Source organism: Peromyscus maniculatus, chromosome 3, assembly GCF_049852395.1.
Source record: "Peromyscus maniculatus bairdii isolate BWxNUB_F1_BW_parent chromosome 3, HU_Pman_BW_mat_3.1, whole genome shotgun sequence".
NCBI lineage: Eukaryota > Metazoa > Chordata > Mammalia > Rodentia > Cricetidae > Peromyscus > Peromyscus maniculatus.
This window is the reverse complement of record NC_134854.1, coordinates 143370993-143397675: the sequence shown is the minus strand read 5'-3', so window position 1 is coordinate 143397675 and position 26683 is coordinate 143370993. Positions and strand designations below refer to the sequence as shown.

The 26683-nt window shown below is 48.5% G+C and overlaps 1 protein-coding gene across 6 annotated transcripts in view; it reads right to left on the bottom strand.

Annotated features, from left to right (window-relative positions):
• Positions 1-742: 742 nt before the first annotated feature.
• Positions 743-26683, bottom strand: part of Slc25a18 (solute carrier family 25 member 18) — a 30054-nt gene continuing 4113 nt past the window's right edge. For 3 of the 6 annotated variants that reach the window (XM_076567831.1, XM_076567830.1, XM_076567834.1), the window contains 9 exons: positions 18473-18556; positions 16972-17094; positions 16747-16802; positions 14500-14590; positions 13583-13701; positions 2809-2974; positions 2430-2584; positions 1920-1995; positions 743-1394 (listed from right to left, as the gene is read on the bottom strand). In XM_076567831.1, the coding sequence (XP_076423946.1) occupies positions 1253-1394; positions 1920-1995; positions 2430-2584; positions 2809-2974; positions 13583-13701; positions 14500-14590; positions 16747-16802; positions 16972-17094; positions 18473-18492 (948 nt within the window). In that variant the 5' untranslated portion in view covers positions 18493-18556 and the 3' untranslated portion in view covers positions 743-1252. Of the gene's footprint in view, positions 1395-1919; positions 1996-2429; positions 2585-2808; positions 2975-13582; positions 13702-14499; positions 14591-16746; positions 16803-16971; positions 17095-18472; positions 18557-21527; positions 22392-26683 lie in introns of those variants that run through there. The other 3 variants (XM_076567832.1, XM_076567833.1, XM_076567835.1) reach the window with 3 other exon arrangements.

Here is a 26683-nt window from a genome sequence, read left to right as displayed (position 1 = left end):
TGCTGGGGATAGAGGTGCTGGGGATGGAACCATGCAAGCTCTCCACCAACTGAGCTGTGTCCCAGCCCCAGTTCCTGTTCTTAAAACAGGATTGTTAGCCGGGCAGTGGTGGCACACGCCTTTGATCCCAGCACTCGGGAGGCAGAGGGAGGCATCTCTCTATGTGTTCAAGGCCAGCCAGGGCTATTAAACAGAAACCTTATCTTGAAATACCAAAACCAAAACCCCAGGATCGTTTTCTTAGGACCTGATGTAATCTGGTGGCATTATCCCACTTCCCTATAGCGGGCTGTGGAGGAAGGAACTGAGGCCCATGAGACTTGGAGTTCTTAGTGTAACATGGTTATAAAGTGATGGGTAGCAGACAAGACTCAAGAGTCAGAGCTGGAGAAACAGCTCAGTGGTTGTGAGTCCTGCTGCTTCCAGAGGACCTGAGTTCCTGCCGGTCTGGCAGCTCACAACGGCTTGTAACCTGAGCTTCAGGGCATCCAGCGCTCTCTTCTGGCTCCCAGGGTATGCGCACGCGCGTGCGCGCGCGCACGCACACGCACACACACACACACACACACACACACACACACACACACACACACACACACACACACACACTGAGGTCCAGTGTGAAAATGTCCCCAGCTATTCTCCACCGCTGGGCAACAGTCAGGAGCGGGGCCCCAGAAGCCACAGCTTGGCTCTTCAGGAGACATTCCTTGTCAGTCATTTGCTGTGCTGATTACAGGACAAGGATTTAACCAGCTTTATTCTAGAGCATGTCCCACAAGCACCCACTAGGAGGGATCTGGGACCATACTTCAGGGTGGGCATCTGGGGCAGGACAGCGACCCTGAGGTGGCCATACTGCTCGGTTGGGTCCATTTGACCATTAGTGATGCTCAGGAGGGCACATGGTTCAGGCCAGGTCTACTTCTAACGTCACCGTGTGAGTGCTGGGGTTGATGACCACTGTCCTACGCTGGCACAGTTGTCCTGCACCTGCCTACAGGGGGGATGCTGGTGTAGACCAGCCCTTCCGTCCTTACTGCGCCTGCCATAATACCTGAGGCCGTTTCTATTGTTAAGCAGGTGGTTGGGCTTCTGAACGCCCCTGGTAAGTAGTGAAATGGGTCATTTCTTCTGAGGTAGCACTACAAGTTAGATGATGTGCAACAGGGTAGGCATCTTGGGCTTCCGTCACTACCACCTGGTCTCAAGTGTGGGGCCAGAGATGGCAGCAAGGGACGGCCACCATAGATTACTCAAAGCACTTTAAGATGCGTTCTCCGATGCCAATGAAGTAGACGCCCTGGGCGATCCCAAAGAGGGGGGCTATGACCAGGGCCCGGCAGCCTGCTCCCTTCATGAAGGCGGCTGCTCCCTCCTGTGTCCAGAGTTTCCTGTGAAGAAAGGAGAGCCCTGGTAGTTGAAGGCTAAGAGCATGCTTTCTCAGGACTTTTCTCCAAGCTTTACCTTGTTTTTGTTGTTGGATTTGGGGAGAAGGTCTCTAGAGATAGCCCAGGCTAGTCCTGGGCTGACCTCAGCCTCCTGAGTGTAGGATTATATAGGATTACAAATGAGCTACCACCTCAAACCTTCTTTAAGACAAGACCTCGGAGTAGTTTCGGTCGACCTGTGTTCCCTCCTTCACCTCTCAGGTGCTAGGCCAAAGACGAGCCATTAAACCCCTCCTGGCCGAGTATCTGTGCCCCTTCCTTGGTATCGAGGGCTGTGGTGAGAGGGACTTGAGCAATTCCGAACCGTCTGGACTGTGGTAAGGAGTGGGGAGAAGCATAGAGACTCGTGGAAGAGTCGGGAAACTCCCAATACTGCATCCTCTGAGAAGTGAGGGGCCAGCACACCCCAAGGCAGCTCCAAGCCCCGCGGTGAACTGGCCTTGAGCTGGCATGAGGTGCGGGGCTCACCTGGCACAGTCAGTAACCCCGCTGTACATGTCCTCGCCCGGGGCTTTCTTCAGGGTCTGGATTCGAGTCTTCAGAACTGGATGAAGCAGAAGTTAAAGCAAGTAACAAACCCTGAACTTTTCCTTTGTGCAAACCTGTGGGTTTCCCCCGTGGGACCAGATCCGGGGCCGTGGGGTGAGCGGCCTTCTCTGCCTCCCCCTTAGTGGGAGAAGTGTTGCTGCTTGCCTGTGAGGGGGCTGTGTGTGGCCCCGAGCACACGGGAGCACTCCCGGGAAGGAAAAGTACTTCCTGTGGAAGGTGAGGCACTGGTGGCAGGGGACAGTGAGAACATCTGGCCACCTCTGTGAGGGCCGCTGGGGCGGTCAGCCTTAGCCGAAATGCCGAGGGGTTGGGGACGGGGCTGTGTGACCCGCTAGTGCAAGGTCTGCCTGCGCTTAGACCGTGTGAGCCTGATCCATCCGGAAAGCAGGATGACCCGAAACCCTGAACCCCGTCCCTCTCCACACCTACCGTCCAGAGGGGTGACAGCTACGGCGGCCACGGAACCCGCGGCGCAGCCCGCCACGAAGGAGTGCGCGAAGGGAGCCTTGCCCGTGAGCTCGCAGACCCCCAGCTGGTTCAAGTTCGCAAACAAGGGGAAGTAGATGACCGAGAAGGGAATGTCCCTGTGGGAGGGGAAGCCGACCCTCTGGGTGCCCCTCAGCAACCAGATGGGAGAAACGCCCCCACTGGACAGGGAGGACGTTCTTCCCGTGTCCTGCTCCCCCCACCCACCCCCAGCTCTGTAGCCCGCAGAGGCACCTCCCAGAGGGAGAGCAGTTGGTAAGATGAGTAAGGCAGGCAGGTCCCTAGATGAGACTTAGGGGCCGGGCTCGGGAAGAGGCCTCACCTGAGGAGAGTAGCACCCAGGCCCCTGTAGAGACCGGCCAGGCCCTGAGTGCGGAGCAGCTCCCGGGCAATGAGGATGGCCGAAGGGCGCCTGCGGGTGGCGGCCGAGCCCGTGCTGTAGGGCCGGGAGGTGGGCGCAGCCGAGGCAGAGCCCTGATGGCCGGCAGCTGGGGAGGAAAGGCAGCGTGTCTGCACAGAGCCCAGCAAGTACCCAAGGGGTTCTCAGGGGGGACCGCTCCCAGTCCGCCCAGCCTGATGAAAACCCGTGGATGGTCCTCCATGTCCAGCTCTTCGAGCCTATTCAGGTAGTTGCATCCTGCTAGCACTTTGAGACAGAAAAACCGTGTATGTTCTGCTTAATGTTAACGGCACCAGCAAATGCTTTTGTCTAAAATCACCTCCTCAGTCTTCCAGGGTTGCCTCCTCCCTTACTCCAAGTTCAAGGGCACACGCCCTTTATCACCTCCTCCGACTCACAGAATGCAGTGTTACATCATTTTAGTATCATATTCAATGCCCATGACTTGGTGAACTAAAGCTAGGCTTGTCTGTTCACTTGGAAGGCTGAGGCTGGAGGATTACTGCTAAAGAAAAAACATGGGGCACGGTGGTGCATACCTTTAATCCCAGCACTCAGGAGGCAGAGGCAGGCGGATTTCTGTGAATTTGAGGCCAGCCTGGTTTACATAGTTCCAGGCCAGCCAGGGCTACACAGTGAGACCCTGCCTATAAAGAGTCAAGAAATAGCTCTGAGGCCAACCCAGGGCCCAGCTGCTGATCCTGGGAAACTCAACAACTTGGAGGTGTTGGTGAGACTACCCTGCTCAGCTGAAATCCATCCGGGAGAGGATTCAGAATCCTACAGTTTGAAGTCTGAGGAAACTGAGAGACCCCCACCCCAGTTCCCCCTAAGGCCCGGAGAGCTGAGGAAAGGGACATCTTAAAATATCCAGAACCAAGTCAGTTCCCATTTCCATGCAGGGTGAAGTCAGAAGTTTTAAAAGTACAAAATCAGACTGTCTGGTGGTAGCTAACCACGAGACGCCCCCCTCCCCTGAGATAATATGGATAATATGACCAAATTTTGGAGATGGGCTGTAAAACTCCTGACAGAGCAAAATATAAGATAAAAGTCCAAACTCAGGAAAACTGGACCAATCAAGGGTGAACCCGTACTAAACCCCTCCTCTGAAGAATTTTGTGGTTTTTGCCTTCAAAAGCTAATCTCCCCAAGAAAGAGGAACTCTCCTCCCTTCCTCACTGCGCCAGGCCCTGCGGATGAGGGTTCCTTGCTAGCTCGTATTGCGTCAAGAAGTAAACCTTGCTATTGCATTCTGGATATATCTGGTCTCCTGGTGGTCTCTTTGGGGGTCTTTATCTGGGCATAACAGAAACAAGATCAGTTGAGGAGTTGACAAATGAACAAAACATGAACTGAGAACACAGAAGAAGGCGCCGCCCAGCCACTGAACCAGATCACCAGAATCATAAGTATACACTTCACCGGCTGAGAACAGGTAAGCTCCATCTCCAGACCAACAGATCAGGTCTCTAGCCCCTAGGCCCTACCCATCGGAGTCCCAGCGACCAGACAGCTACCTTTCCCTGCTTCCCACCAAATAAATAAATAAATAAATAAATAAATAAATAAATAAATAAATAAATAAAAGTAAAAATCCAAAAAACAAACAAAAAAACTAACCCCTACAAACTTAACCGCTGGAACCATAAGCACACCCTACACCAACTGGGAACAACTGCTCCCACACACAGAACCCACTAACACTGATTTGACTAAGCTGCTCCCAAAGAAACAGAGCCCAACAGCACCAATATAACCAAGAACTCCTAGTGAACCAAGACTAACAATTAGAACAAGAGAGGCACCTTCAGACACAGACACCACCTGCACTGAGCAGAGGAAGAGATGAGTAGACGCCAGTGCAAAAATACAGGCAACAACATCAGAACCTAGTGATTCCACACCTGCAAGACCTGAACTTACCAAGACAGAAGAAACCAAAGAAATCAATCCTAAAAATGACTTGAAGAAGATAGAGGCCCTTAAAGAAGAAATAAAAAAATTCCCTTAAAGAGGAAATAAAAAATTCCCGAGAGAGGATTCAAGATGGCAGAGACAAGCAGACGCAGGTAGGCCTGTGGCAGCGGCCCGCGGAGGTAGATGGGTCTGGCGGCAGCGGCCGACAGGGACATTTAGGCCCGGCGGCAGCTGGTGGAGACATTCAGGCCCAGCGGCGGCCCACAGAGGTGGACAGGCCCTGCGGCAGAGATAAGCAGACAGAGGTGGACGGGCCCGGCGGCAGCGGCCGACAGAGACATTCAGGCCCGGCGGCGGCCCACAGAAGTAGACAGGCCACGCGGCGGAGACAGGCGGACGCAGGTGGGTCCACAGCAGCGACTCGCGGAGGTGGAAGGGCCTGGTGGCAGCGGCCGACAGGGACATACAGGCCCAGCGGCAACCGGCAGAGACATACACGCCTGGTGGCAGTTCACAGAGGTGGATGGGCCCTGCAGCAGTGACAAGCAGAGGTAGGTAGGCCCGCGGTGGCAGCCGGCAGAGATATACAGGCCCGTTGGCCGCCCACAGAGGCGGTTGATAGGGACGTGCAGGCCCGGCGGCGGCGGAGACAAGTGGACGCAGGTGGGCCTGTGGTGGCGGGCCACAGGGGTGGACAGGCCCCGGGACAGAGAGGGGCGGACGCAGCTTGGAACGGGGACGCCCCTAGCCCCAACACCTGGGGAAGAGGCTATCTCCGTGAGTCAGAACCAGGGCGAGTCTGGGCACTCCGTTTGGGGACAACCCAGGGTCCAACTACTGATCCTGTGAAACCCAACAACTTGGAGGTGTTGGTGAGACTACCCTGCTCAGCTGAAACCCATCTGGGAGAGGATTCAGATGCCTACAGTTTGAAGTCTGAAGAAACAAGATCAGCTGAGGAGTTGACAAATGAACAAAACGTGACCTGGGAACACAGAAGAATGCGATACCCAGCCACTAAACCAGATTACCAGAATCATAAGTATATAATTCACCGACTGAAATCAGCTGTCCCTGAAGAAACAGCCCAATAGCACCAATTTAACCAAGAATCCCTACTAAACCAAGACTAAAAATTAGAACAAGAGAGGCACTCTCAGACACAGACACCACCTGCACCGCACAGAGGAAAAGATGAGTAGACGCCAGTGCAAAAATACAGGCAACAACATAAAGACCTATATGGCAACATCAGAACCTAGTGATTCTACACCTGCAAGACCTAAACATACCATGACAGAAGAAACAGAAGAGATCAACCCTAAAAATGACTTTAAGAAGATGATAGAGGCCCTTAAAGAAGAAATAAAACATTCCCTCAATGAGGAAATAAAAACTTTCCTTAAAGAGGAAATGAAAAACTACCTTAAAGAGGAAATAAAGACTTTCCTTAAAGAAGAAATGAAAAACTCTCTTAAAGAGGAAATAAAAACTTCCCTTAAAGAGGAAATGAAAAACTCCATTAAAGAGGAAATAAAAAACTCCCTTAAAGAAATGGAAGAAAAAACGAACAAAAAATGGGAAGAAATCAAATCAAGCCAAGAAAAAGCAATTAAACAGATGAAAGAAACATTCCAAGATCTGAAAAATGAATTTGAGACAATAAAGAAAACACATGCTGAGGGAATGCTGGAAATAGAAATCCTGACAAAACGAACAGGAACTACAGAAACAAGCATAACCAACCGATTGCAAGAGATGGAACAGAGAATCTCTGACACTGAAGACACGATAGAGAAAATAGATTCGTCAAAGAAAATACTAAAGACAAAAAAGTCATAACACAAAACGTCCAGGAAATTTGGGACACCATGAAAAGACCAAACCTAAGAATAATAGGGATAGAAGAAGGAGAAGAATACCAACTCAAAGGCACAGAAAATATATTCAACAAAATCATAGAAGAAAACTTTCCTAACCTAAAGAAAGAAATACCTATGAAGATACAAGAAGCTTACAGAACACCGAATAGGCTGGATCCAAAAAAAAGTCCCCTCGCCACATAATAATCAAAACACTAAACACACAGAACAAAGAAAAAATATTAAGAGCCTCAAAGGAAAAAGACCAAGTAACATATAAAGGTAAACCCATCAGAATAACACCAGACTACTCAATAGAGACTATGAAAGCGAGAAGATCATGGACAAATCTCATGCAGACACTAAGAGACCACGGATGCCAACCCAGACTATTATACCCAGCAAAACTCTTAATCACCATAGGCGGAGTAAACAAAATATTCCAGGATAAAACCAGATTTAATCAATACCTGTCTACAAACCCAGTCCTACAGAAAGCACTAGAAGGGAAAATTCAACCCAACGAAGCTAAACACATCCATGAAAAATCAAGCAATAGATAATCCCACACCAACATACACCACAAAAGAAACAAGCTGGTGTAGCTATCCTAATATCTAGAGAAAAAGGATGTTTCAAAAGAGAAGAAGTCTTGTGGCAATGCCTCAGTGGTCCAGGTAACTACCAGAACTCGGAAAAGTTGGTTGAACTTGGGATTGTCTGGGAGGCCAAAGATTTAAAAAGCAGAAGATTCTCTCAAGACACAAGTTGTGTGATAATAGTGTGTTTTGTGTGTGTGAATGAGAATTTGTAAATGTTGAATTCTAGGCTTCGACAATCATTGTCAGTGCAGATTAAGCTGCAAGTATTTATGTTCTAAAACTTAAATTATAAAGCTAATTACGTCTTTCTAACAACTAGTTTTAATGTCTATGAGCATATTTTACCTACATTACCTTTTCAGGATGTTGAGAAAGATGCATCACAAGCACAGGCTGGAGGCTGGGGGCTAGATGGGTTTGAGGAAGAGGTCTTGGTGGACTCTTTCATAGAGCAAAGGGAAGCAATGCCTTCTGGGAAATGAGCTAAGTTTTAATCTAGTCTTTAAGATTAGAAGTCAAAAACAAAAATATTAAGGAAAGGAAAACCTAATTGATCTTTGAAGTATTGTTATGTGGAATTGAGTGAGACTTTTGAGGCCTTTCTTCCAGAAAACAAGGACTTGGTTGTCAGGCCTATATTAGGCCTAAACCTTGGTGCCATGTAGTTGTACTTGAATCATTTCAATGGAAAGTGTCTTAGTGATTGGATCTTCTAGTGCAGTTTGGAGTTCTTCCATTTGAAAAATGTGATATTTGCATGGGATTGTTTGAATCTTGTTTTCTAGTCCCTCCCCATCACCACCCTCATAGTCTGAAGGTAGATTTTTCTCTTGATAAAGGAACAAAAAAGGTGAACATCTTGTTTGTAAATAGGTATCTAGTAACTAGTGGTAAACTTGAAATGGTAGAATTCTTTAAAGCCTAATTCTAGGTAGCCTTAAGAAAATGTATCTTAATTATTTTTGAACCTGTATTCACCTTGTTTTTTTCAAATATCTTAAGTTATATTTTCTTTTTCAGAGCTGCTTCTTATTTGGGACTACTTTTTTTTTTAATTGAGGCGTAATTCATAAAAGGGTATATTGTTTTGATGAGACTTTTTACAACTATGGCTGGATGTCTTTCTTTAGTCTTCCAAGAAGGGCCATTTTACTTTTTTAGAGTTACTTTTTAAAGTCATGAGGTCAACAACTTGGACTACTATGCATGTAAGTGCTAATGCAAATTAAAGCCCAAGTTGACCTCCAGCAGCAGTTCATTCTATGTTGACAGTGAGAGAACACTTTGCCTGTTAGGATACTGTTACTCGTGGACTGAAATGCTGAAAAAACTCCTCCCCCTATTTTGTTTTTTGCAAAAATCAAGGTATATTCTAGGGTTTCCTGGTTGACCTCAACAGATAAACTGAGATGATAGTCTTAGTTCAGAAATGATCTGAATGTAGATTTACAGTGTACGTGTACAGCTGGCTAAGTGAGATCACTTTCACAGTTCTGCATGTATCCCATTGGCTCCCCATTATTCACTGAACTCTTAAAACTGGTATTGTAACATTATCACAATGTTTTGCGCCAATTTTATAAGCTTTACAGTACAATATGTGTTCCTTTTCTGAGGCAAACCAAAGGTGTATTTCTCAAGGTTCTGCTGCTATCAGCAGCGTTGATGGAGGATTTTTTATACATTTGTAATAGATAGAAATAAACCAGAAAAAAAGAAGAAAAAAAAAGTGGTGGAGGAAAAGGTGAACACTGCAAGAATACTCAAAAGGGCTGAGAGTTGCAAACGCCAAGAATGGCTTTGCATAGTAAATGGAATAGAACAGCTCTGAACTATAGCTTACTTTTCCTGGTTTGGTCTGACAGAATGATTGAATGCTTTTGTACAAAAATCAGAGCCTTAAAAACAAGGATTTGGTGAGATTGTAAAATGGTGTGCCACTTTGGCAAAACAGTTTGGTGGTTGGTCAAAATGCAAAACATTGTTACTCTGTTACTCAACAATTCTACCCTTAGGAATATATCCTCAAACTACTGAAAATGTGCACCTATGAAACATGTACATGAAGGTTTACAGCAGTGTGTTGCTAATAGTAAAAAAGTTAAAACAACTCAAATAGCTATCAAATACTGGAGAGAAATAAAATGTGGCTTATTCATACAATAGAATATTATTAAGACATAAAAATGAATGAGAAACCGACAGATTAAATGACTTTGGTGAACCTTCATAATTTCATTTGTAGATCTTTCCATTTCTAATTTATAAATACATTTGGGGTTATAAATTATAAATGTACTGCCTCCTGTCAACATTGTATACTTCTATTTGATGATTTCTGTGTCAAACATTATACGGAAATGTTTCCAAGTATTTTCTGTATTAACTGTGAATGAATAGAACAAAATAAATTGCCTGTGATGGAAAAAAAAATTCCCTTAAAGAAGAAATGAAAAACTCCATTAAAGAGGAAATAAAAAATTCCCTTAAAGAAATGGAAAAAAAATGAACAAAAAATTGGAAGAAATCAAAGAAAGCCAAGAAAAAAGTAATTAAACAGATGAAGGAAACAATTCAAGATCTGAAAATTGAAATTGAGACAATAAAGAAAACATATGCTGAGGGAATGCTGGAAATAGAAATCCTGACTAAACGAACAGGAACTACAGAAATAAGCATAACCGACCGAATGCAAGAGATGGACAGAGAATCTCTGACACTGAAGACACAACAGAGAAAATATATTCGTTAGTCAAAGAAAACACTAAAGACAAAAAAGTCATAACACAAAATGTCCAAGAAATCTGGGACACCATGAAAAGACCAAACCTAAGAATAATAGGGATAGAAGAAGGAGAAGAATACCAACTCAAAGGCACAGAAAATATATTCAACAAAATCATAGAAGAAAAATTTCCTAGCCAGGCAGTGGGGTGGCGCACGCCTCTAATCCCAGCACTCGGGAGGCAGAGCCAGGCAGATCTCTGTGAGTTCAAGGCCAGCCTGGGCTACCAAGGAAATTCCAGGGAAGGCACAAAGCTACACAGAGAAACCCTGTCTCAAAAAAAAAAAAAACCCCAAAAAACAAACAAAAACACAAAACAAAACAAAAAAAACCTTTCCTAACCTAAAGAAAAAAATACCTATGAAGATACAAGAAGCTTACAGAACACCAAATAGGCTGGATCCAAAAAAAGAGTCCCCTTGCCACATAATAACCAAAACACTAAACACACAGAACAAAGAAAAATATTAAGAGCTGCAAAGGAAAAAGACCAAGTAACATATAAAGGCAAACCCATCAGAATAACACTTCTCAATAGAGACTATGAAAGCTAGAAAGATCATGGACAAATGTTATGCAGACACTAAGAGACCATGGATGCCAACCCAGACTATTATACCCAGCAAAACTCTCAATCACCATAGGCAGAGTAAACAAAATATTCCATGATAAAACCAGATTTAATCAATACTTGTCCACAAACCCAGCCCTACAGAAAACACTAGAAGAGAAAATCCAACCCAAAGAAGCTAAACACATCCATGAAAACTCAGGCAATAGATAATCCCACACCAACAAACACCAAAGAAGGACAACACAACACAACCACAAAAAATAATAGGAATTAACAATTATTAGTCATTAATATCCATCAATATCAATGGTCTCAACTCACCTATACAAAGACAGACTAACAGAATGGATAAGAAAACAGGATCCATCCATCTGCTATATATAAGAAACCCACCTTACCTGCTGACATCCCACGCAACCTAAGTCAGAAGCTCATTTTTTAGTAAAAGGGGGACCTGTAGGGCCCTGGTCCCCGTTTTGGATAACTGTTGCCTTGCTTGATGACCTTGACCTTGATATCCTCCCTATGCTAATTCCCTACCGGGTTCCACCCTCCTGAATGCTTAAGGGAAGTTCCGTGTCTGTGTATCCTGCATAATGGGTGTTAACAGCTTAGATGCAAGATTGTAAAACATCTGTAGTGAACTTCTGCCCTCCAGGGTCCTCCCATTGTGCTGTAAGGCTGTATTCAAAACCTCCTCCCTCCTTCAATAAATAGCATTTGACATTAAATTAAGAAAAAAAGGAGTCAAGAAATAATAAGAACAGCAGACAAACATCTAGTAATTGAGATGGAATTATTTTCCCTGAGCATTTAAACTGCAGGCTAATCAGGGTATAGCAGAGTTCCCCCAGCTATCTTGCAAGTTTAAGGCCAGCCTGGGTTACAAGAGACTCTGTTTCAAAAAAATAATAATAATTAATGTAAAGGTGAATAAGCCAAGTGTATTGGTGCATGTCTGTAGTCCTGACATTTGGGAGGCTGAGGCATGAGGATTGTGACTTTGAGGTCAGTCAACTTGGGCTGCATCAAGGCCATCTTACTGGACGGATGGATGGATGGATGGATGGATGGATGGATGGATGGATGGATGGATGGATGGACAGATATGGTTACTGATTGATTGATAATAGATATGGTAGAACTTGTGGGTCCCACTAATGACCATAGAACTTAATGTACTGAGAGTGTGTATTTATTTTAGAAGTCAGTGTTTGCTGGACATAGTATTATGTGCCTGTAGACTCGACTAGTCAAGAGCCTGAGGCAAGAGTATGGCTTAAGCCCAACAGTTCAAGGTCAGTTTGGCAGTATGGTGAAACCTGGTCTTGAGACAAAGCGGGCTAGGAAACAGCGTGATGGTAGAGCGCTTGCCGGAGGTCATGAGACCCTGGGTTTGACCTCAGCACCACAAAGACCAAACGCAACAAGAAGTGCTTAGGTTCTTTGCTGAGGTTACTAAGTTCTTGCTCGGAGGAAATAATTCCAACTCCCGTCCCGGCCTTCCTTAGCATCCAAAGGCAGCAATGGGGGCCGTTATCTACTGTCCTATTTCTTTCTGCTTTTCTTTGGAGGGGACCTGGGGTGTGGCTCAGGGCTTGACTGGCATGTACGCTGCTAAGGTTCAATATCCAGGTCTGGGCAAGGGCTATGGGGTGAGGAGAGAGAAGGAAAGGCTCAGATGGAAAACTGGACTCCTGCCTACTCAGCAGTTTTTAGACAGAACCGAGGGAAGCAGCCATAGGCCATGTGTGTATATGTGGTTCTTTTAGCCAAGGCTGAGCTCCCTTTCAGCCCGGGGATTACAGACAAGCCCACCACTCTGGCTCTTACACACATTTTCTTTGCTGTTGCTCTTTGTGTGGATGGTTAGTTTGGGGTTTTGTTTTTTTGAGACAGGGTCTCACTATATAGCCTTGGTTGGCTTGGAACTCACGGAGATCCACCTGTTTCTTCCTCCTGAGTGCTGGGATCAAAGGCATGCGCCAACCCTACCCCCCACTTCCCCACTCCCCCACCCCTGGCTTTTTGCTAGAATTTCTTACCCAGGTTGAAAAGGTGACGAGGCAGGAGCTTCCTCTTGGCAGACAGGAACACATGGGCTTCCTGAAGCTGCTGAAACTGCTATAACCCTATCTGGACTCCAGCACAAGCGTGCACAGCGGAGCCCAGGGCAGTGGTGTTGAGTGTGTTACACATTAGCTTATTTAACCAGACACTGGCTGACCCCTGCCAAGAGGCCCCTTCTCTTCCTCAGGCTCTCACTATATGTGTGCCACAGCCAGCATTCCGATTTGTCTGTCTTTCCACATTTGAATTTTTGCTTTTGTTTGTTTCTCAAGACCGGGTTTCTCTGTGTATCCCTGGCTGTCCTGGAACTCACTCTGTAGACCAGGCTGGCCTCGAACTTATAGAGATCCGCCTGCCTCTGCCTCCATAGTGCTGGGATTAAAGGTGTGCACCATCACTGCAAGGCTCATAGTGGAAATTTTTTTTTACTAGTTTGTGTGTATGTGTTTTGCCTGCATGTATGTCTGTGCACCACATGTATGCAGTGCCCAAGGAGGCCAGAAGATGGCATTGGATCCCCTGGAACTGGAGATGGTTGTGAGGTGCCGTGTGTGTGCTGGAATTGAACCCCAGTTCTCTGGAAGGACAGCAAGTGCTCTTAACTACTGAGCCATCTCCAGGCCCCTAAGCCCCATTTTAAAAAATCTTCAGGAATCCAGCCTGAACGTCAATCAAGACATCAGCGTGGAGGTGTGAGATGAGCTTATGCCTTCTAGAACCCAGGCTCTTGTTGCTGCTCCTTGGTCTGGAGCTGAGTGGGTTAAAAACATGTCTGTTGACCTAGAAGCCCAGCGTGCGTGAGGCTGGTGGTGGGAGTGTGCGGTGCAGTGTGCCCCATGCTGATCCCAGCCTTGCTGGTGCCATGAGTTGGGATGTGCCTCACCTAAGCGGCCAGCATCCTGCAGCTGAATCTTGAGCATTTCCATGGGACAGGTAACCACCACCTGGCATATTCCAGCCCCACACCCGGCCAGCATCTCCATCTTCAGGTTCCGCTGCACCCTGTGGGACCAGAAGTAAGTCCTTAGTCTTAGGCCAGCCCTGCCTCACTGTGCCCATCCATCTTCTTTGATTGTTGGAACGGTTTTGTTGTTTTTAAGACAGTTTCTCTATGTTACCCTGGCTGTCCTGGAACTCACAGAGATCCTCCTAGGACGCTCTGTAGAACAGGCTGGCCTCGAACTCACAGAGATCCTCCTGCCTCTGCCTCCTGAGTGTTGGGATTAAAAGCGTGCACCACCGTGCCTGGCTCTCCTTTCTGTTTTTGGAAACTGTGTATAAAGCAAGCTGTCCTCAGTTTTGCTGCAGCTCCCCTGCGGCTGCCGCCTACCTCCTGAAAGTACAGACCATGCCACCGAGCATGCTTGAAGCTAGATTTCCCACAGAGGCTCCAGGGAGGCAGCCTGTAAATCAGGAACTACGAAACACCAGGGTCCAGTCAGGTTCTTGTTCCAGCCTCTCAAGTTCCGTCCCTAGGACAAGTAGGCACACAGAAGACGGGAGGGTTTGGGGGTCAATGTCTAAAAATCTGTCAGCTTGTTGGGTGTGGCCGCTCAAGGCTACGATTTTGAGCACTCAGGAGGTAGAGGCTGGAGGATCTCTGTAAGTTCCAGGCCACACAGAGCTAAATAGGGAGACTCTGTCTCAAAAATAAAAACAAAGAAAAAATGAAAAACAAAACAGAAAAAAAATGTATCAGCTAGTTGCTAAATACATCTGTGTATATTCTGTGTGTTTCTCTTGAATGTATGTCTGTGAATACACAGTGAAGGGCTCTATGGCGCCATCACCAGGCCTTACCCGTCTTGCATGAGCAGCTGCCGTAAGAAGTCATTGGCTGCCAGCTTGATTGCCTTCTCCGGAGTGACCAGGGTGAGGTTGACCGCAGCCCCTGGAGGTGAGACATGAAGAGAGGAGCAATGGCTGCTGCTGAAGTGACCAGTCCTGGAGTCTGCCACTGGCAGGCAGAGCGGGGCAGAACAGGTCTGCAGAGGCCTCGCAAGGCAAAGCTTGGGGCGGAACAGGTCTGCAGAGGCCACTGGCAGGCAGAGCCGGGGCGGAACAGGTCTGCAGAGGCCACTGGCAGGCAGAGCGGGGCGGAACAGGTCTGCAGAGGCCGCGCAAGGCAGCACAGTCCGTCTTACAGATCCCGCTTTCATTTCCTCTCCCCAGCACGGTTTCCTTCATTTGTAATCTATTCAGTATTATCGTGTGTGGGCATGCACATGCCCCAGCACACACGTGGAGGTCAGAGGACAGCTCTGGAGTCAGTTCCCTCCCTCCACCTTTACATGGTTGCCAGGCCTGTGTGCACCACCTCAGCGGTTGGGATACCTGCCAGACCCCTCTTAATTTTGGAGTCAGGGGCCTTAGCACAGCCCAGGATGGCATGGAAGTCACAATCCTCCTGCTTCCTGAGCACAAGCATGACAGGTATGCCACCGTGAAGCATGCTGTCCTCCCGTGCAACAGGCAAGCTGCAGGCACGCTCCTCACTTGCATCCCCAGCTCCCTACACAGCCCTGGCTGGCCTTGAACTCACAGACACCCACCTGTCTCTGCCTCCTGAGTGCGGGGATTAAACGTGTGGACTACCACACCTGCCTGGTTTGGTTTGGTTTGTTGTTATTTATTTTCTTTTTTTAGATTTTGCTTTGTAAAAGATTGTTTTATGTCTATAAGTGCTTGCCTGCATGTATGTAAGTGCACCCACGCATGTCTGGTACCTGCAATTCTTTGGAATTAGAATCACAAGTGGCTGTGAACTGCCGTGCAGGTGCTGGGAATTGAACCCAGGACCTCTGGAAGGACACCCAGTGCTCTTAGCAGTTGAGCTATCTTTCCGACCCCCAAATTTTTTATTTTATATTTGCATGGTCTGTGTGTGTGTCTGTGTGTGAGAGTGTGTATGTGTGTGTGAGTGTGTGTGTGTGTGTGTGTGTGTGTACAGTGTCTATAGAGAGGACCAAAGACGGTCCTCCTGGAACTGAAATTACAGGTGGTGTCAACTACCAAATGTGGGTCCTGGGAACCAAACTCAGGTCCTCTAGGAGAGCAGTGCTTGCTCTTTCCCTTCCTTCCTTCCTTCCTTCCTTCCTTCCTTCCTTCCTTCCTTCCTTCCTTCCTTCCTTCCTTCCTTCCTTCCTTCCTCCCTCCCTCCCTCCCTCCCTCCCTCCCTCCCTCCCTTCCTTCCTTCCTTCCTGGTTTTTTTTGAGACAGGGTTTCTCTATGTAGACCAGGCTGGCCCAGAACTCAGAGATCCGCCTGCCTCTGCTTCCTGAGTGCTGGGATCAAAGGCGTGCGCCACCAGCGCCCGGCTACAATGTTGCTCTTAATGGCTGAGCCACTCTCCAGTCCCATTCTCCTCCTTAAATTCCTGTTTCTTTCTGGGTGCGCGTGACCCATTACCAAGAAGTCATCTATGTAACTCCCTTTGTGACTGGGGATGATCTCTCAAATGCTGGCATCACAGGTGTACGCAACCACACCTGGATAAGAAGTCACCACATTCTGTCCTGCTGGTATCTCCCACCTCTAATGGCGAATAAGCAGCCTGGGGAATTGGGCAGCTCTCCTTTTTATGGGACCTGGGTGATCCACACACGTTCGTCCTTGTTCTCTGGGGTCCCAGCAGATCAGTGCTTTCCCAGCACCGACCTATGACCCACACTCCAAGGTCTCATTGTGGATGTGGAAGCTGCAGACAGCAGCTTGGGGGTCATGTGGGGCTGCGCTCACAGCTCTGTGGGTAATTCGATGTCAGGGAGAGAGGAGGGGGAGGGGAAGGCTGGGGGCATTGCTTTAACCACAGCACAAGCAGGCACCCCCAAGGAAGCCCTAGCTAGAAGCAGCTGTCTCCACATTGAAGACTCTTGAGAGCCAGGGTAGTCCAGAGACACCTAGCATTCCAGGCCCCAACCCAGCAGCTCCCTGTGCGGAATGAACACCATACCACTGCGCTACAAGCTCACACACGGTGGGTTGCATGCTCCACCCCATCACCCTTGATAGAGGAGCCTGGACTCCTTCGGGAGTTCAGAAGCCCACCTCGGTACATGCCCAAGAAGCCCTCGGCACGCGCGGTCTTCACCAGGCAATCTGTCCTAGGAGCAGAGGCCAGAAAGGAAGTTAGTAGTGACCAAATGTACCTCTTCCCCTTCCTGGGCGCACCTCAGTTGGCCTCGCCTCCCAGCTCCCTCCCTGACGAAGCAAAGGAAACCTCGGACCCTTCCTGGGGCCCTCCCGGCCTTCACTTCTCCCACCAATACCTACATTCCTTTATACACAGCTTTCCCCTGCTGGTTCTGCAGTCGGGTCTTGGCAAGGTCAATGGGAAACACACAGGTCACCCCCACGAGTCCTGCCACACCTCCGTTGATGAGTTTTGCGGCGATGCTAGGGCCACGGGGGTGGGGGGGGTTGGGGGGTGGGGGTGGAGGGAAGAGACGTGGTGTGAGAGAGGACACTTGGCCACAGCCAGCTTCGGTAGGGGACATGAGAGCAGGCCCGGGCAGAGAAAGTCAGGAATGGCAGCTACAGGGCTTTCAGCTCTCAGTCCCTGTGCCCTCCCTCCACACAGGCTAGGAACCTCTTTCCAGGAAGCCCATGTTGAGCAGCCTGAACGTCTAGCACTGACTGGGTGAAGGGTTCACCAAGCTAAGACGCTGTTGAAGGTCAAGAGAAGGAGGTGCAGATGAACCCTGGCTGGGCGGTTGACTTGGGCAAGTTGCCTCAGTTCTATGGACCTCCATTTCCCTCATCTAAGGGGCTGTGTGAGGACTTAACCAATGAACACCAGGTAAATGACAGCTGTTGTTAAGGACAAGACACCCTCCAGGCTGGAGAGATGGCTCCTCAGTTAAGAGCACTTGTTGCTTTTGCAGAGGGCCCAGGTTCGATTCCCAGCACCCACATGACAGTTCACAACCATTGTAACTCCAATCCAGGGGATCTGACACCCTCTTCTGACCTCTGTAGGCATCAGGCATGCACATAAATTATGCAGGCAAAGCAGTTGCATAATATAAACCTAAAAAATTTTTTTTAACGGGTAAGATTCCCTGTCTCTAACCATGGGTGCTTCTTCTTAGCAAGAGATAACCAGGATTAACAAGCAGTATGTTATCTGTCCTCTGTAAACACATGCTTTAGGCAACACGGCTCCTCTTCCTGCCTAAAGATACGAGCCTGGGAATAGAAAACAAAGCTTTCTCAGACTCCTGGGAAAACAGTCAAATGTTCTTATCTTGCAGGCCATGGGCAGCCATGGGGATCACACTTGTGGGAAACAGCTGAAGGCAGGTCAGAGTAGGTTTCTTCACAAAGTAAGTAAGCAAGAAACTGGTAAGGAAGAGGGCCATGGCTGCAACTTCCCTGAAGAGAGGTGTTAAAACAATTGAAACCGTTACTGCAGGGGAGGGGAGTATGAAGAGGACCTCATGCAGCCCAGGCTAGCCTCAATCTTACTATGTAGCCAAGGCTGGCCTTAAACCTAATCCTTGAGCCTCCTAGAGCTGGGAAATAGGCATGCACCATCATGCCCAGCTTGCAAACTGTATTTTAACAATATTGTGTGTGTGTGTGTGTGTGTGTGTGTGTGTGTGTGTGTGTGTGTGTGTGAGTGCGCTTCTGTATTTGGGGAAATATGTATTTGGGGCAGAGGTCTCGTTTTCTCTTCCCAATCATTCACTCTGCGGTTCTCATCATCTAGAGCTGGCACTGACCCGATGGTACCATTGCCACCCTTCCTCAACCAGTGCCCCCAAGGGCCTACCTCAGGTCCTGGCTGGACATCCTGCTGGCGATCAACCACTGGCAGCTCCCAAGACTCAGGCTGTGGCGTCCTCACAGGCAGCTGCTGTTGAGGCCAGTGGAGAGGGGAAAAGCGTGTCTGTGTCCTTGACTCCAGCCCTCCATAGGGCTGACAGGACACGGGATTCCTCAGGCCCCAGCATGTTCCATATCCTCCCTTCCCAGACCTTTGGAAATGTGCATTCAGACAGAACCCTTAACTGTTTGGACTTTGATCAGAAAATATAGGGAGGGGGCGAGAAAGAAGAAGCCCAAATTAAGAGGCCATCCTGAAAGGCTTTTGGGGGAGTTCTGGGAGAAGTGAAGACATGGGCTATGAAGAAATTTTACCAGGAGTCCCTCTCACAGTAGACAAGGACTGCAAAACTTGAGATGCTCTCCAGTAACTTTTTGTTTTGTTTTTTTCAAGACAGGGTATCTCTGTGTAACAGTTCTGACTGTCCTGAAACTCGATCTTTAGACCAGGCTGGCCTCAAACTCACAGAGATTCACCTGTCCAGATCCCGAGTGCTGGGATTAAAGGTGTGGGCCACCCCCAAGCAACTCTCACATTTTTTTTTAATGTGAGGAATAAGGGGGCATGAGACGGGGCTTTTCTATAGAACCCACTGAGCTCAGACTCCCTATGCAGATGAAGATGGTTTTGATCCCCCTGCCTTCATCCAAGTGCTGAGATTGTAGGTGTTGGCCATCCTGCCTGGCACATGGTTCTTAGCTGTGCTTTCTAACGTTTCATATGAAACCAACCTGCATTGTGTCCTTGGATTTACTGAGTTACTTATAGTTTGTTTTTGTTTTTTGTGACAGGCTTTCTCTGTGTATCCTTGGCTGCCCTGGATCTCGCTCTGTAGACCAGGCTGGGCTCAAACTCAGAGATCCGTCTGCCTCTGCCTCCAGAGTGTTGGGATTAAAGGTGTGCGCCACCACTGTTGCTCTGTTTTGTTTTGTTTTTTAAGATTTATTTATGTATAGAGCATTCTGTCTGCATGTATGCCTGCAGGCCAGAAGAGGGCACCAGATCTCATTATAGACAGTTGTGAGCCACCATGTGGTTGCTGGGAATTGAACTCAGGACCTTTGGAAGAAGAGCCAGTGCTCTTAACCTCTGAGCCATCTCTCCAGCCCCTGTTGCTCTTTGTTTATTTGTTTTGTCTTTTTGAAACAAGGTCTTTCTTGTAGCCCTGGCTGCCCTGGAATTCACTCTGTAGATCAGGTTGACCTGAAACTCACAGAGATCCACCTGCCTCTGCCTCCTGAGTGCTGGGATCACAGGTGTATGCCTCCATGACTGGTGTTACATTTATGATTGTGACATAAGGATAACACCAAGACCATAGTCTGGAAATGGAAACTATAATAATTGGAGGCTGAGCTGTCGGTGGTGGCGCACACCTTTAATCCCAGCACTTGGGAGGCAGAGGCAGGCGAATCTCAGTGAGTTCCAGGCCAGCCTGGTCTACAAAGTGAGTTCCAGGACAGCCAGGACTGTTTTACAGAGAAACCCTGTCTCAAAAAACAAAACAAAACAAAATTGGAGGCTGAGACACAGGATCCAAGTTCCAGGCTGTCCTCTGTTACAAAGTACTACAGAAAAAGATTGGTCTTAAGGAGGTGTGTGTGTGTGTGTGTGTGTGTGTGTGTGTGTGTGTGTGTCTTCAGCTACATAATCAAGTTCAAGGTCAGCCTGAGATACATAAAATCCTGTCTAAAGAAAACAAAGAACAAGAAGGGCCGCACCTCTGAGCATCACCCTACCTCCCACCCGGTGGGAAAGCGCCAGGAAAGCTCATCCAGGCTGGCCTGGGAGCTGCCTCACCACAAGCTGCTTTGGGGTCCCCTCTTCCATGGTCCTGGCTTTTCCTGAGGCTGCCAAGCAAGTATTAGTCATCTCTAGGTCTTTTCATTTTGGGGAAGGAGAGAGAGGAAGAGGAGGAGGAAAGTAACTTACAGACATTAATCACTTCAGTAAAAAACCAAAAAAACAATATTGAGGAGGCTGGAGAGATGCCCGGGTGGTTAGGAACACTTGCTCCTCCAGGGGACCGAGGTTCGATTCTCGGCACCCAGGTGGCCGCTAACAACCATCTGTAGCTCCACTTTTAAAAGGCTGGATGCAGTCTGCAGGCACCAGGTACCATGTGTGGTAGAATATTATTTTAAGGTGTGTTACTTTTGTTCATATTGCATTTGTTTAACTCTGTGAAGCTGTGTTACTGTGTCTGTCTAAAACACCCGAGGGTCTAATAAAGAGCTGAACAGCCAATAGTGAGGCAGGAGAGAGAAATAGTCAGGGCTGGCAGGCAGAGAGGATAACTAGGAGAAATCTTGGAGGAGGAGAAGAGCTGGAGGAGGAGGCATCAGGGGCCAGCCACCAGCTACCCAGCCAGCCACGGAGTAAGAACAAAGAAAGGTATACAAGAATAGAGAAAGATAAAAGCCCAGAGGCCAAAGATAGATGGGGTAATTGAAGTTAAGGAAAGCTGGCTGGAAACAAGTCAAGCTAAGGCTGGGCATTTATAATTAAGAATAAGCTTTCAGCCGGGCGGCGGCGGCGGCGGCGGCGGCGGCGGCGGCGGTGGCGGCGCACGCCTTTAATCCCAGCACTGGTGAGGCAGAGCCAGGCGACTCTCTGTTGAGTTTGAGGCCAGCCTGGTCTACAGAGCGAGATCCAGGACAGGTACCAAAACTACACAGAGAAACCCTGTCTCGAAAAACCAAAAACCAAAAACAAACAAACAAAAAAAAGCTTTCATGTGTGATTTACTTGGGAGCTGGGTGGTGGGTTCCCCCCCCCCAAAAAAAAAGCCAAAAGACCAAAAAACAACCAACACCATCCATGTGGTGCACATATATACATACATGTATGCAAAACACCACGACCAGTTTTGGGACACGTACTGGGGAGGTTTTATCTCTTGGGGACCTAAATTCTAGAAGCCTAGAAGCGACAGATAATACACAGGAAAGCCAGAGGTCCCTAAAGAGTAAGAAAGACTGTGAAGAGCACGGCCTCATACCTGTCATCCCAGCACCTGGAAGCCGAGGCAGGAAGGTCTGCGTACAAGGGCGGCAAGGGCCGCCGGAAGACGAGCGTCGGGAAACTGTCTGCCTAGAAAGCACAAGCACCAGCCCTGGGAGCAGAGACGCGTGGATCCCTGAAGCTGGTCAGGATCCTGAAGCTGGTCAGCCGCCTAGCCTAATCTACACACTCCAGGTTCAGTGAGACACTGTCCCCCAAAATAAAAGCGGAGCGTGGTGGAGGAAGTCTTCTGGCTGTGACCTCAGCCCCCCACCTCCGCCATACAAGAAAGCGGGGTGGGGTGGGGTGGACTTCGAAGGGAAAAGCTGACTGCAGTGTCAGTGAGGTCCGAGCAGGGTTTCACCAGGCAGCCATGCAGGTGTGAGGCTCGGGAAGATCTGGCTCCTCTGGGCCAGGGCCCCGGATTCCTCCCCAGCACTGCCAGACACGACCCTGCCAGCTGACGCGTGAGCCGAAGGGGCGTGAGCCGAAGGGGCAGCTAGACCGGGAAAGCCAAGTTAGAAACAGGCAGGGACGCTGGGGGCGTGGCGGCGTGCTCAGGACAGATCCACGCCTGCTGCTATGCGGAGACGGAAGCCAATCAGAAGACAACAGCGTAAGGCTTTGTCACTCAGCCAAAGACGGACGGTCCCCAGAGCACAAACTACCTGGGGGGCCAGAGCTCAGAGAAAGAGGGCAGAGTCGGGAAGTGGGAGAAGCTGGGGGGCTGGCAGTGTAGAAATTGCTCTGATTGGCCAAATAGAATGGAGGACCACAGGAAGGATGAGAAACAGGCACACTTGGAGGGATCCAGTGGGCCATTCCTGTTTCAGGAGGGTTCCTGTGGCGGGCTTTTACTTCGCTGTGTCTGATACTAGGGACCGAACTCTGGGTCTGGGCCTGGTTCTACCAATGAGCACTATTTTCCTTTTTTGTTTTTTTTTTTGAGACAGGGTTTCTCTGTATCCTGGAACTCACTCTGTAGACCAGGCTGGCCTTGAACTCACAGAGATTCACCTGCCTCTGCCTCCAGAGTGCTGGGACCAGATGTGTCACCACCACCTGACATCTGTTTTACTTTCTGAGACAGGATCTTGTTCACTACACAGTCTAGACTGGCCTCCAATATGGAATAATAATCTTCCTGCTTCAGCCCCCCTCTGATGGGGATTGCAGGCCTTAATGATACTAATCCTTGCTTCCAGCCCATACCCAAATACCAGCTGTATTCTTGTCCTTGGATCCTGAGACATTCAATTTACCTCACTGCAGATCTTGCCAGAATTGCAGTTAAAATTTTACTATTGTAAACATACATATTGTGTATGTTCTATCTATGGTGTATATGTGCGCCACAGCACACGTGTGCGGACAACCCTCAGGGGCTGGTTCTCACCTTCCAGTCTGTGAGGCTAAAGAGCTTGTATAGCATTTTCTTTTAACCGTTGAGCCATCCTACCAGACCACAGAATTGCTGTTTTTATTTTATTTGTTTTGGTTTTTCAAGACAGGGTTTCTCTGTTTCCCTGGTTGTCCTGGAACTCTGTGTAGACCCGGCTGGCCTCGAACTCAAAGATCCATCTGCCTCTGCTGGGATTACAGGCATGGGCTGGACTTTTTATTTTTGAGACAGTCTCACACTGTAGCCCAAGCTAGCCTCCAACTGGTGGCAATCCTCCTTCAGCCTCCTGAGTTCTGGGATTATAGGCTGTGCGACAACTGGTTTTATGCAGGCCTCAGAACTGAACTCAGAGTTTAAGGGTTGTTAGGAAAGCATTATTATTAACTGAGTTACATTCCCAGCCCACTTCTTTTCTTATTTTTAACTATTTGTGTGTCTGCACATGTGGGTCTAGTTTCCCGTGGAGGCCAGAAGCGGGCAATGGAGTCCTAAAGCTGAATCGATGAGGTTGTGAACCACCCATTAAGTAAAGTGAACTCTTAACCACAGAGCTATGTCTCAGCTCCCTAGACTGCATATATATATATATAATGTGTGTGTGTGTCTATATCCATACACATACATGTATATGGCTATAAAACACCCATATACATAAACATGCATATGTATGTGCACACACACACATATATGGGTGTATATGTATGTATGTGGGTGTCTTGCCCATGTTTGTCTGGTGCCAGAAGAGGGTATTAGATTCTCTGAGACTGGATTTACAATTGTAAGCTGGGAATTGAACCTGGATCCTCTGGAGAAGCAGCCAGTACTTTTAACTGATGAGCTATCTCTCCAATCAAAAGTTTAATACTGAAAATCAGCAATGGGACAAGGAATTTGCAACATAGCCTCGACTCCCATCCTGTCTAGGAGAAAGCAGGTCCAGGCTGCAGAGTCCTCATCCTGGTCAGGGTCCTGTCCCTGCCATCTCTTAAAGCCCAAACCCTGTGCTCTTCTAGATGCCAGAATCTTGGGACACTTGGTGGCAAAATGTCATGTTAGCTGGGCAGTGGTGGTGCACACCTTTAATCCCAGCACTGGGGAGGCAGAGCAGGCAGGTCTCTGTGAGTTGGAGGCCAGCCTGGTCTGCTGAGTGAGTTCCGGGACAGCCAGGTCTACACAGAGAAACCCTGTTTCAAAGGGGGGGGGGAGGTCATGATATTAAAGGTCAGAAGTTCTTTGAGATGTAAATAAACTGCTTTGAAAAAAAAAACAAAAACAAAAACAAACTCCCAAGTCGCTGCTTAGGAAGTGCAGAACCTAATCTTTCTCTATTAAGTCAAAGCAAAGGAAATAGACACGTGGTAGCCCTTTGGGTTACATTCCGTTTCTAAAGCAAAATTAGATGTCTGAAATCAGTGTTCCTTGGCAGTGAGATAAGTCCGAGAACAAAGGGACATCCTGAGCCTGGGCACTCACAATGTTGCTCTGCAGTATTTGCTGGGAGGTGCTTTTTGTAGCCCTGGGGTTTCCTTTAGCAAACTCAGGTATTCAAAGACCCTGACTTCACAAGTCTCCTGCCACAGGTAAGTGAATATGTGAGTCAACAGATACTAGAATGTATGTGTGCCCGTGTCTGTGTGTGTATCACATGCCCACGGAATCCACAAGAAGAAGTTGGGTCCCTGGACCCAGAATTACAGACGGTAAACTACCTGATGTGGGTGCTAGGAACCAAACCCAGGTGCTTTCCAAAAGCAACAAGGCTCACTTCTGTCCCATGGGGGTAAAAAAAAGTTTTTGTTTTTTTAAATTTAGCCAGCCACGGTTTTAGAGGAATCTTATCAGGGAAATCCTAAACTTGGAAGAGGCCCATACTGGCCAGTCCTTCAGGCAATCTGCTGAATGTCTGCAGTGTTGACAGGCAACTGGGTTGTAGCTTAAAAATCCCTTTCCCTTCAGGGAATCTAGATTTTACTGGTGCTAACACTTCAAAAGGCCAGGGCTGGCAGTGCGGCTCAGTGGGAGTGCAATGACCTCACGGGCGGGAGGTTTTACATGCGGGCCTGAGCACTGAGGGGAAGAGTCTGTAATCCGGAGCAGTGTTTGCCACATTCCTGACCAGGGACAACAAAACAATGTCCCAGGCTCCTTCTAATGAAGGACTTGTTAACCAGTGTCTTTAATAAAGATGTAGCACTCTTCAGACCCCATTTTACAGATAGCTGTGTAGTAAGTGTTGCGAAGAGCCAGAGTTGAGTGAGGAAGGGCGCCGTGGGCCTGTGAAGGAGCAGAGAGCCAAGGTAGCTGGCGAGGGGCTGGCGGCTGGCTCCCTGGTCCTGACTGGTCCGGTTCACCACTGTGGGAGTAGGTCTGCAAAGGGTCAGCAGACCTGGAGAACTGTGGCAGCTAGGCAGAGCACTGCACGTGCCCCAGAACCTCTTTTGTGACCGTAGAGGGGGTGGAAGGGGAAACACCGTGAGGCCTAAGGCTGATCACTCTGGATGAACTGGACAGGGTTAGGAGAGGACTTCATGGCCATGTGCTGTGGTGCAGAGACTGGGGTGGTGGGGGCAGAAAGAATGAGGGCTGAGAGAAGTTCTAAAGTGTGGTGGCCACCCAGGCTGACCCGAGGGGCCTGGAGGTGAAGAGGGCAGCAGGAGGCGCTTTGGGGTTCACCTCTGCACCACTGCAGGCCAGGGGAAGGACACCAGTACTCCTTCCATGGAGGTGCCCTTCAGTGGCCTCTCAGGTGCCCAGCTCTCTGGGTCACCTGTCACCTGCTGCCATAGGACTCCCTGGCATCTGGTGAACAAGGGGGCTGAAGAGGGCTGTGAGCCAGAGCCAGAAGCAAAAGATCTGGGCAGAGAGCTGGTCTGCCTCCTCGCCATCATCACAGTCAATCCCACCAGCTACCATGCCCTTCATTTCTCTGAAGAGCTGCTTGATAAATCTAAAGGAGGGTTTTTAAGACAGGGTTTCCCTGTGCAGACCAGGCTGGCCTCAAACTGAACCCATTTTGGCCTCTTTGCCTTCTGAGTGCAGGCATACTTTCGCTACCCATTTTTACAGTGCTAAGCAATTTAAAAAAAGTAAACTCAGGAACACCATTTTCCCCTCATGGAATTTAGAGCCTTGCACATGCTAGGGAAGTACTCTCCCGCTGAGATCTCCCCACAGCTCTTAAATCAGAGTCTCATCGTTACCCAGACTGGGCTTGAACTTAATCTGTGACCTATGCAGGCAGACCTGTACTAGGCCTTGCCTCAGCCTCCCAAACAGCTAGGATTACAGTCCTATGTCACCAAGTGCTGCTTGGAAGGTGTGAAATGAATGAGTCCGTCCAGAGTCACAGGATCAGGGGGCGGTAGTCCAGAGCGCCAGGCCTCAACTACAGCCCAAGGTTCTTGGCAGTCTTCGTTGTTTCAGGATCAATGTTAGTTTAAAAGGAAAAAAGGTGGCTTATGCTTCATCTTTAAAGTTTTTATACAATGTGTGTGAGGGGCTAAGAGATGGCTCAGTGGGTAGAGAGGGATGGTTGAGGACCCAGGTTCGAAACCCAGCATTCACATAGTGTCTCCCTACCACCTGTAATGCAAGGTCTAGGGGGATCTGATGCCCTCTTCTGGCACCAGGCACGCATGTGTTGCACAGACATACATGCAGGCGGAACATCCATACACACGAATGTCTTTTGGACAGAGAGTCTGATGTGTATGCGGAGGTCAGAGGACCGATTGTGAGGACTGGTTGTCTCC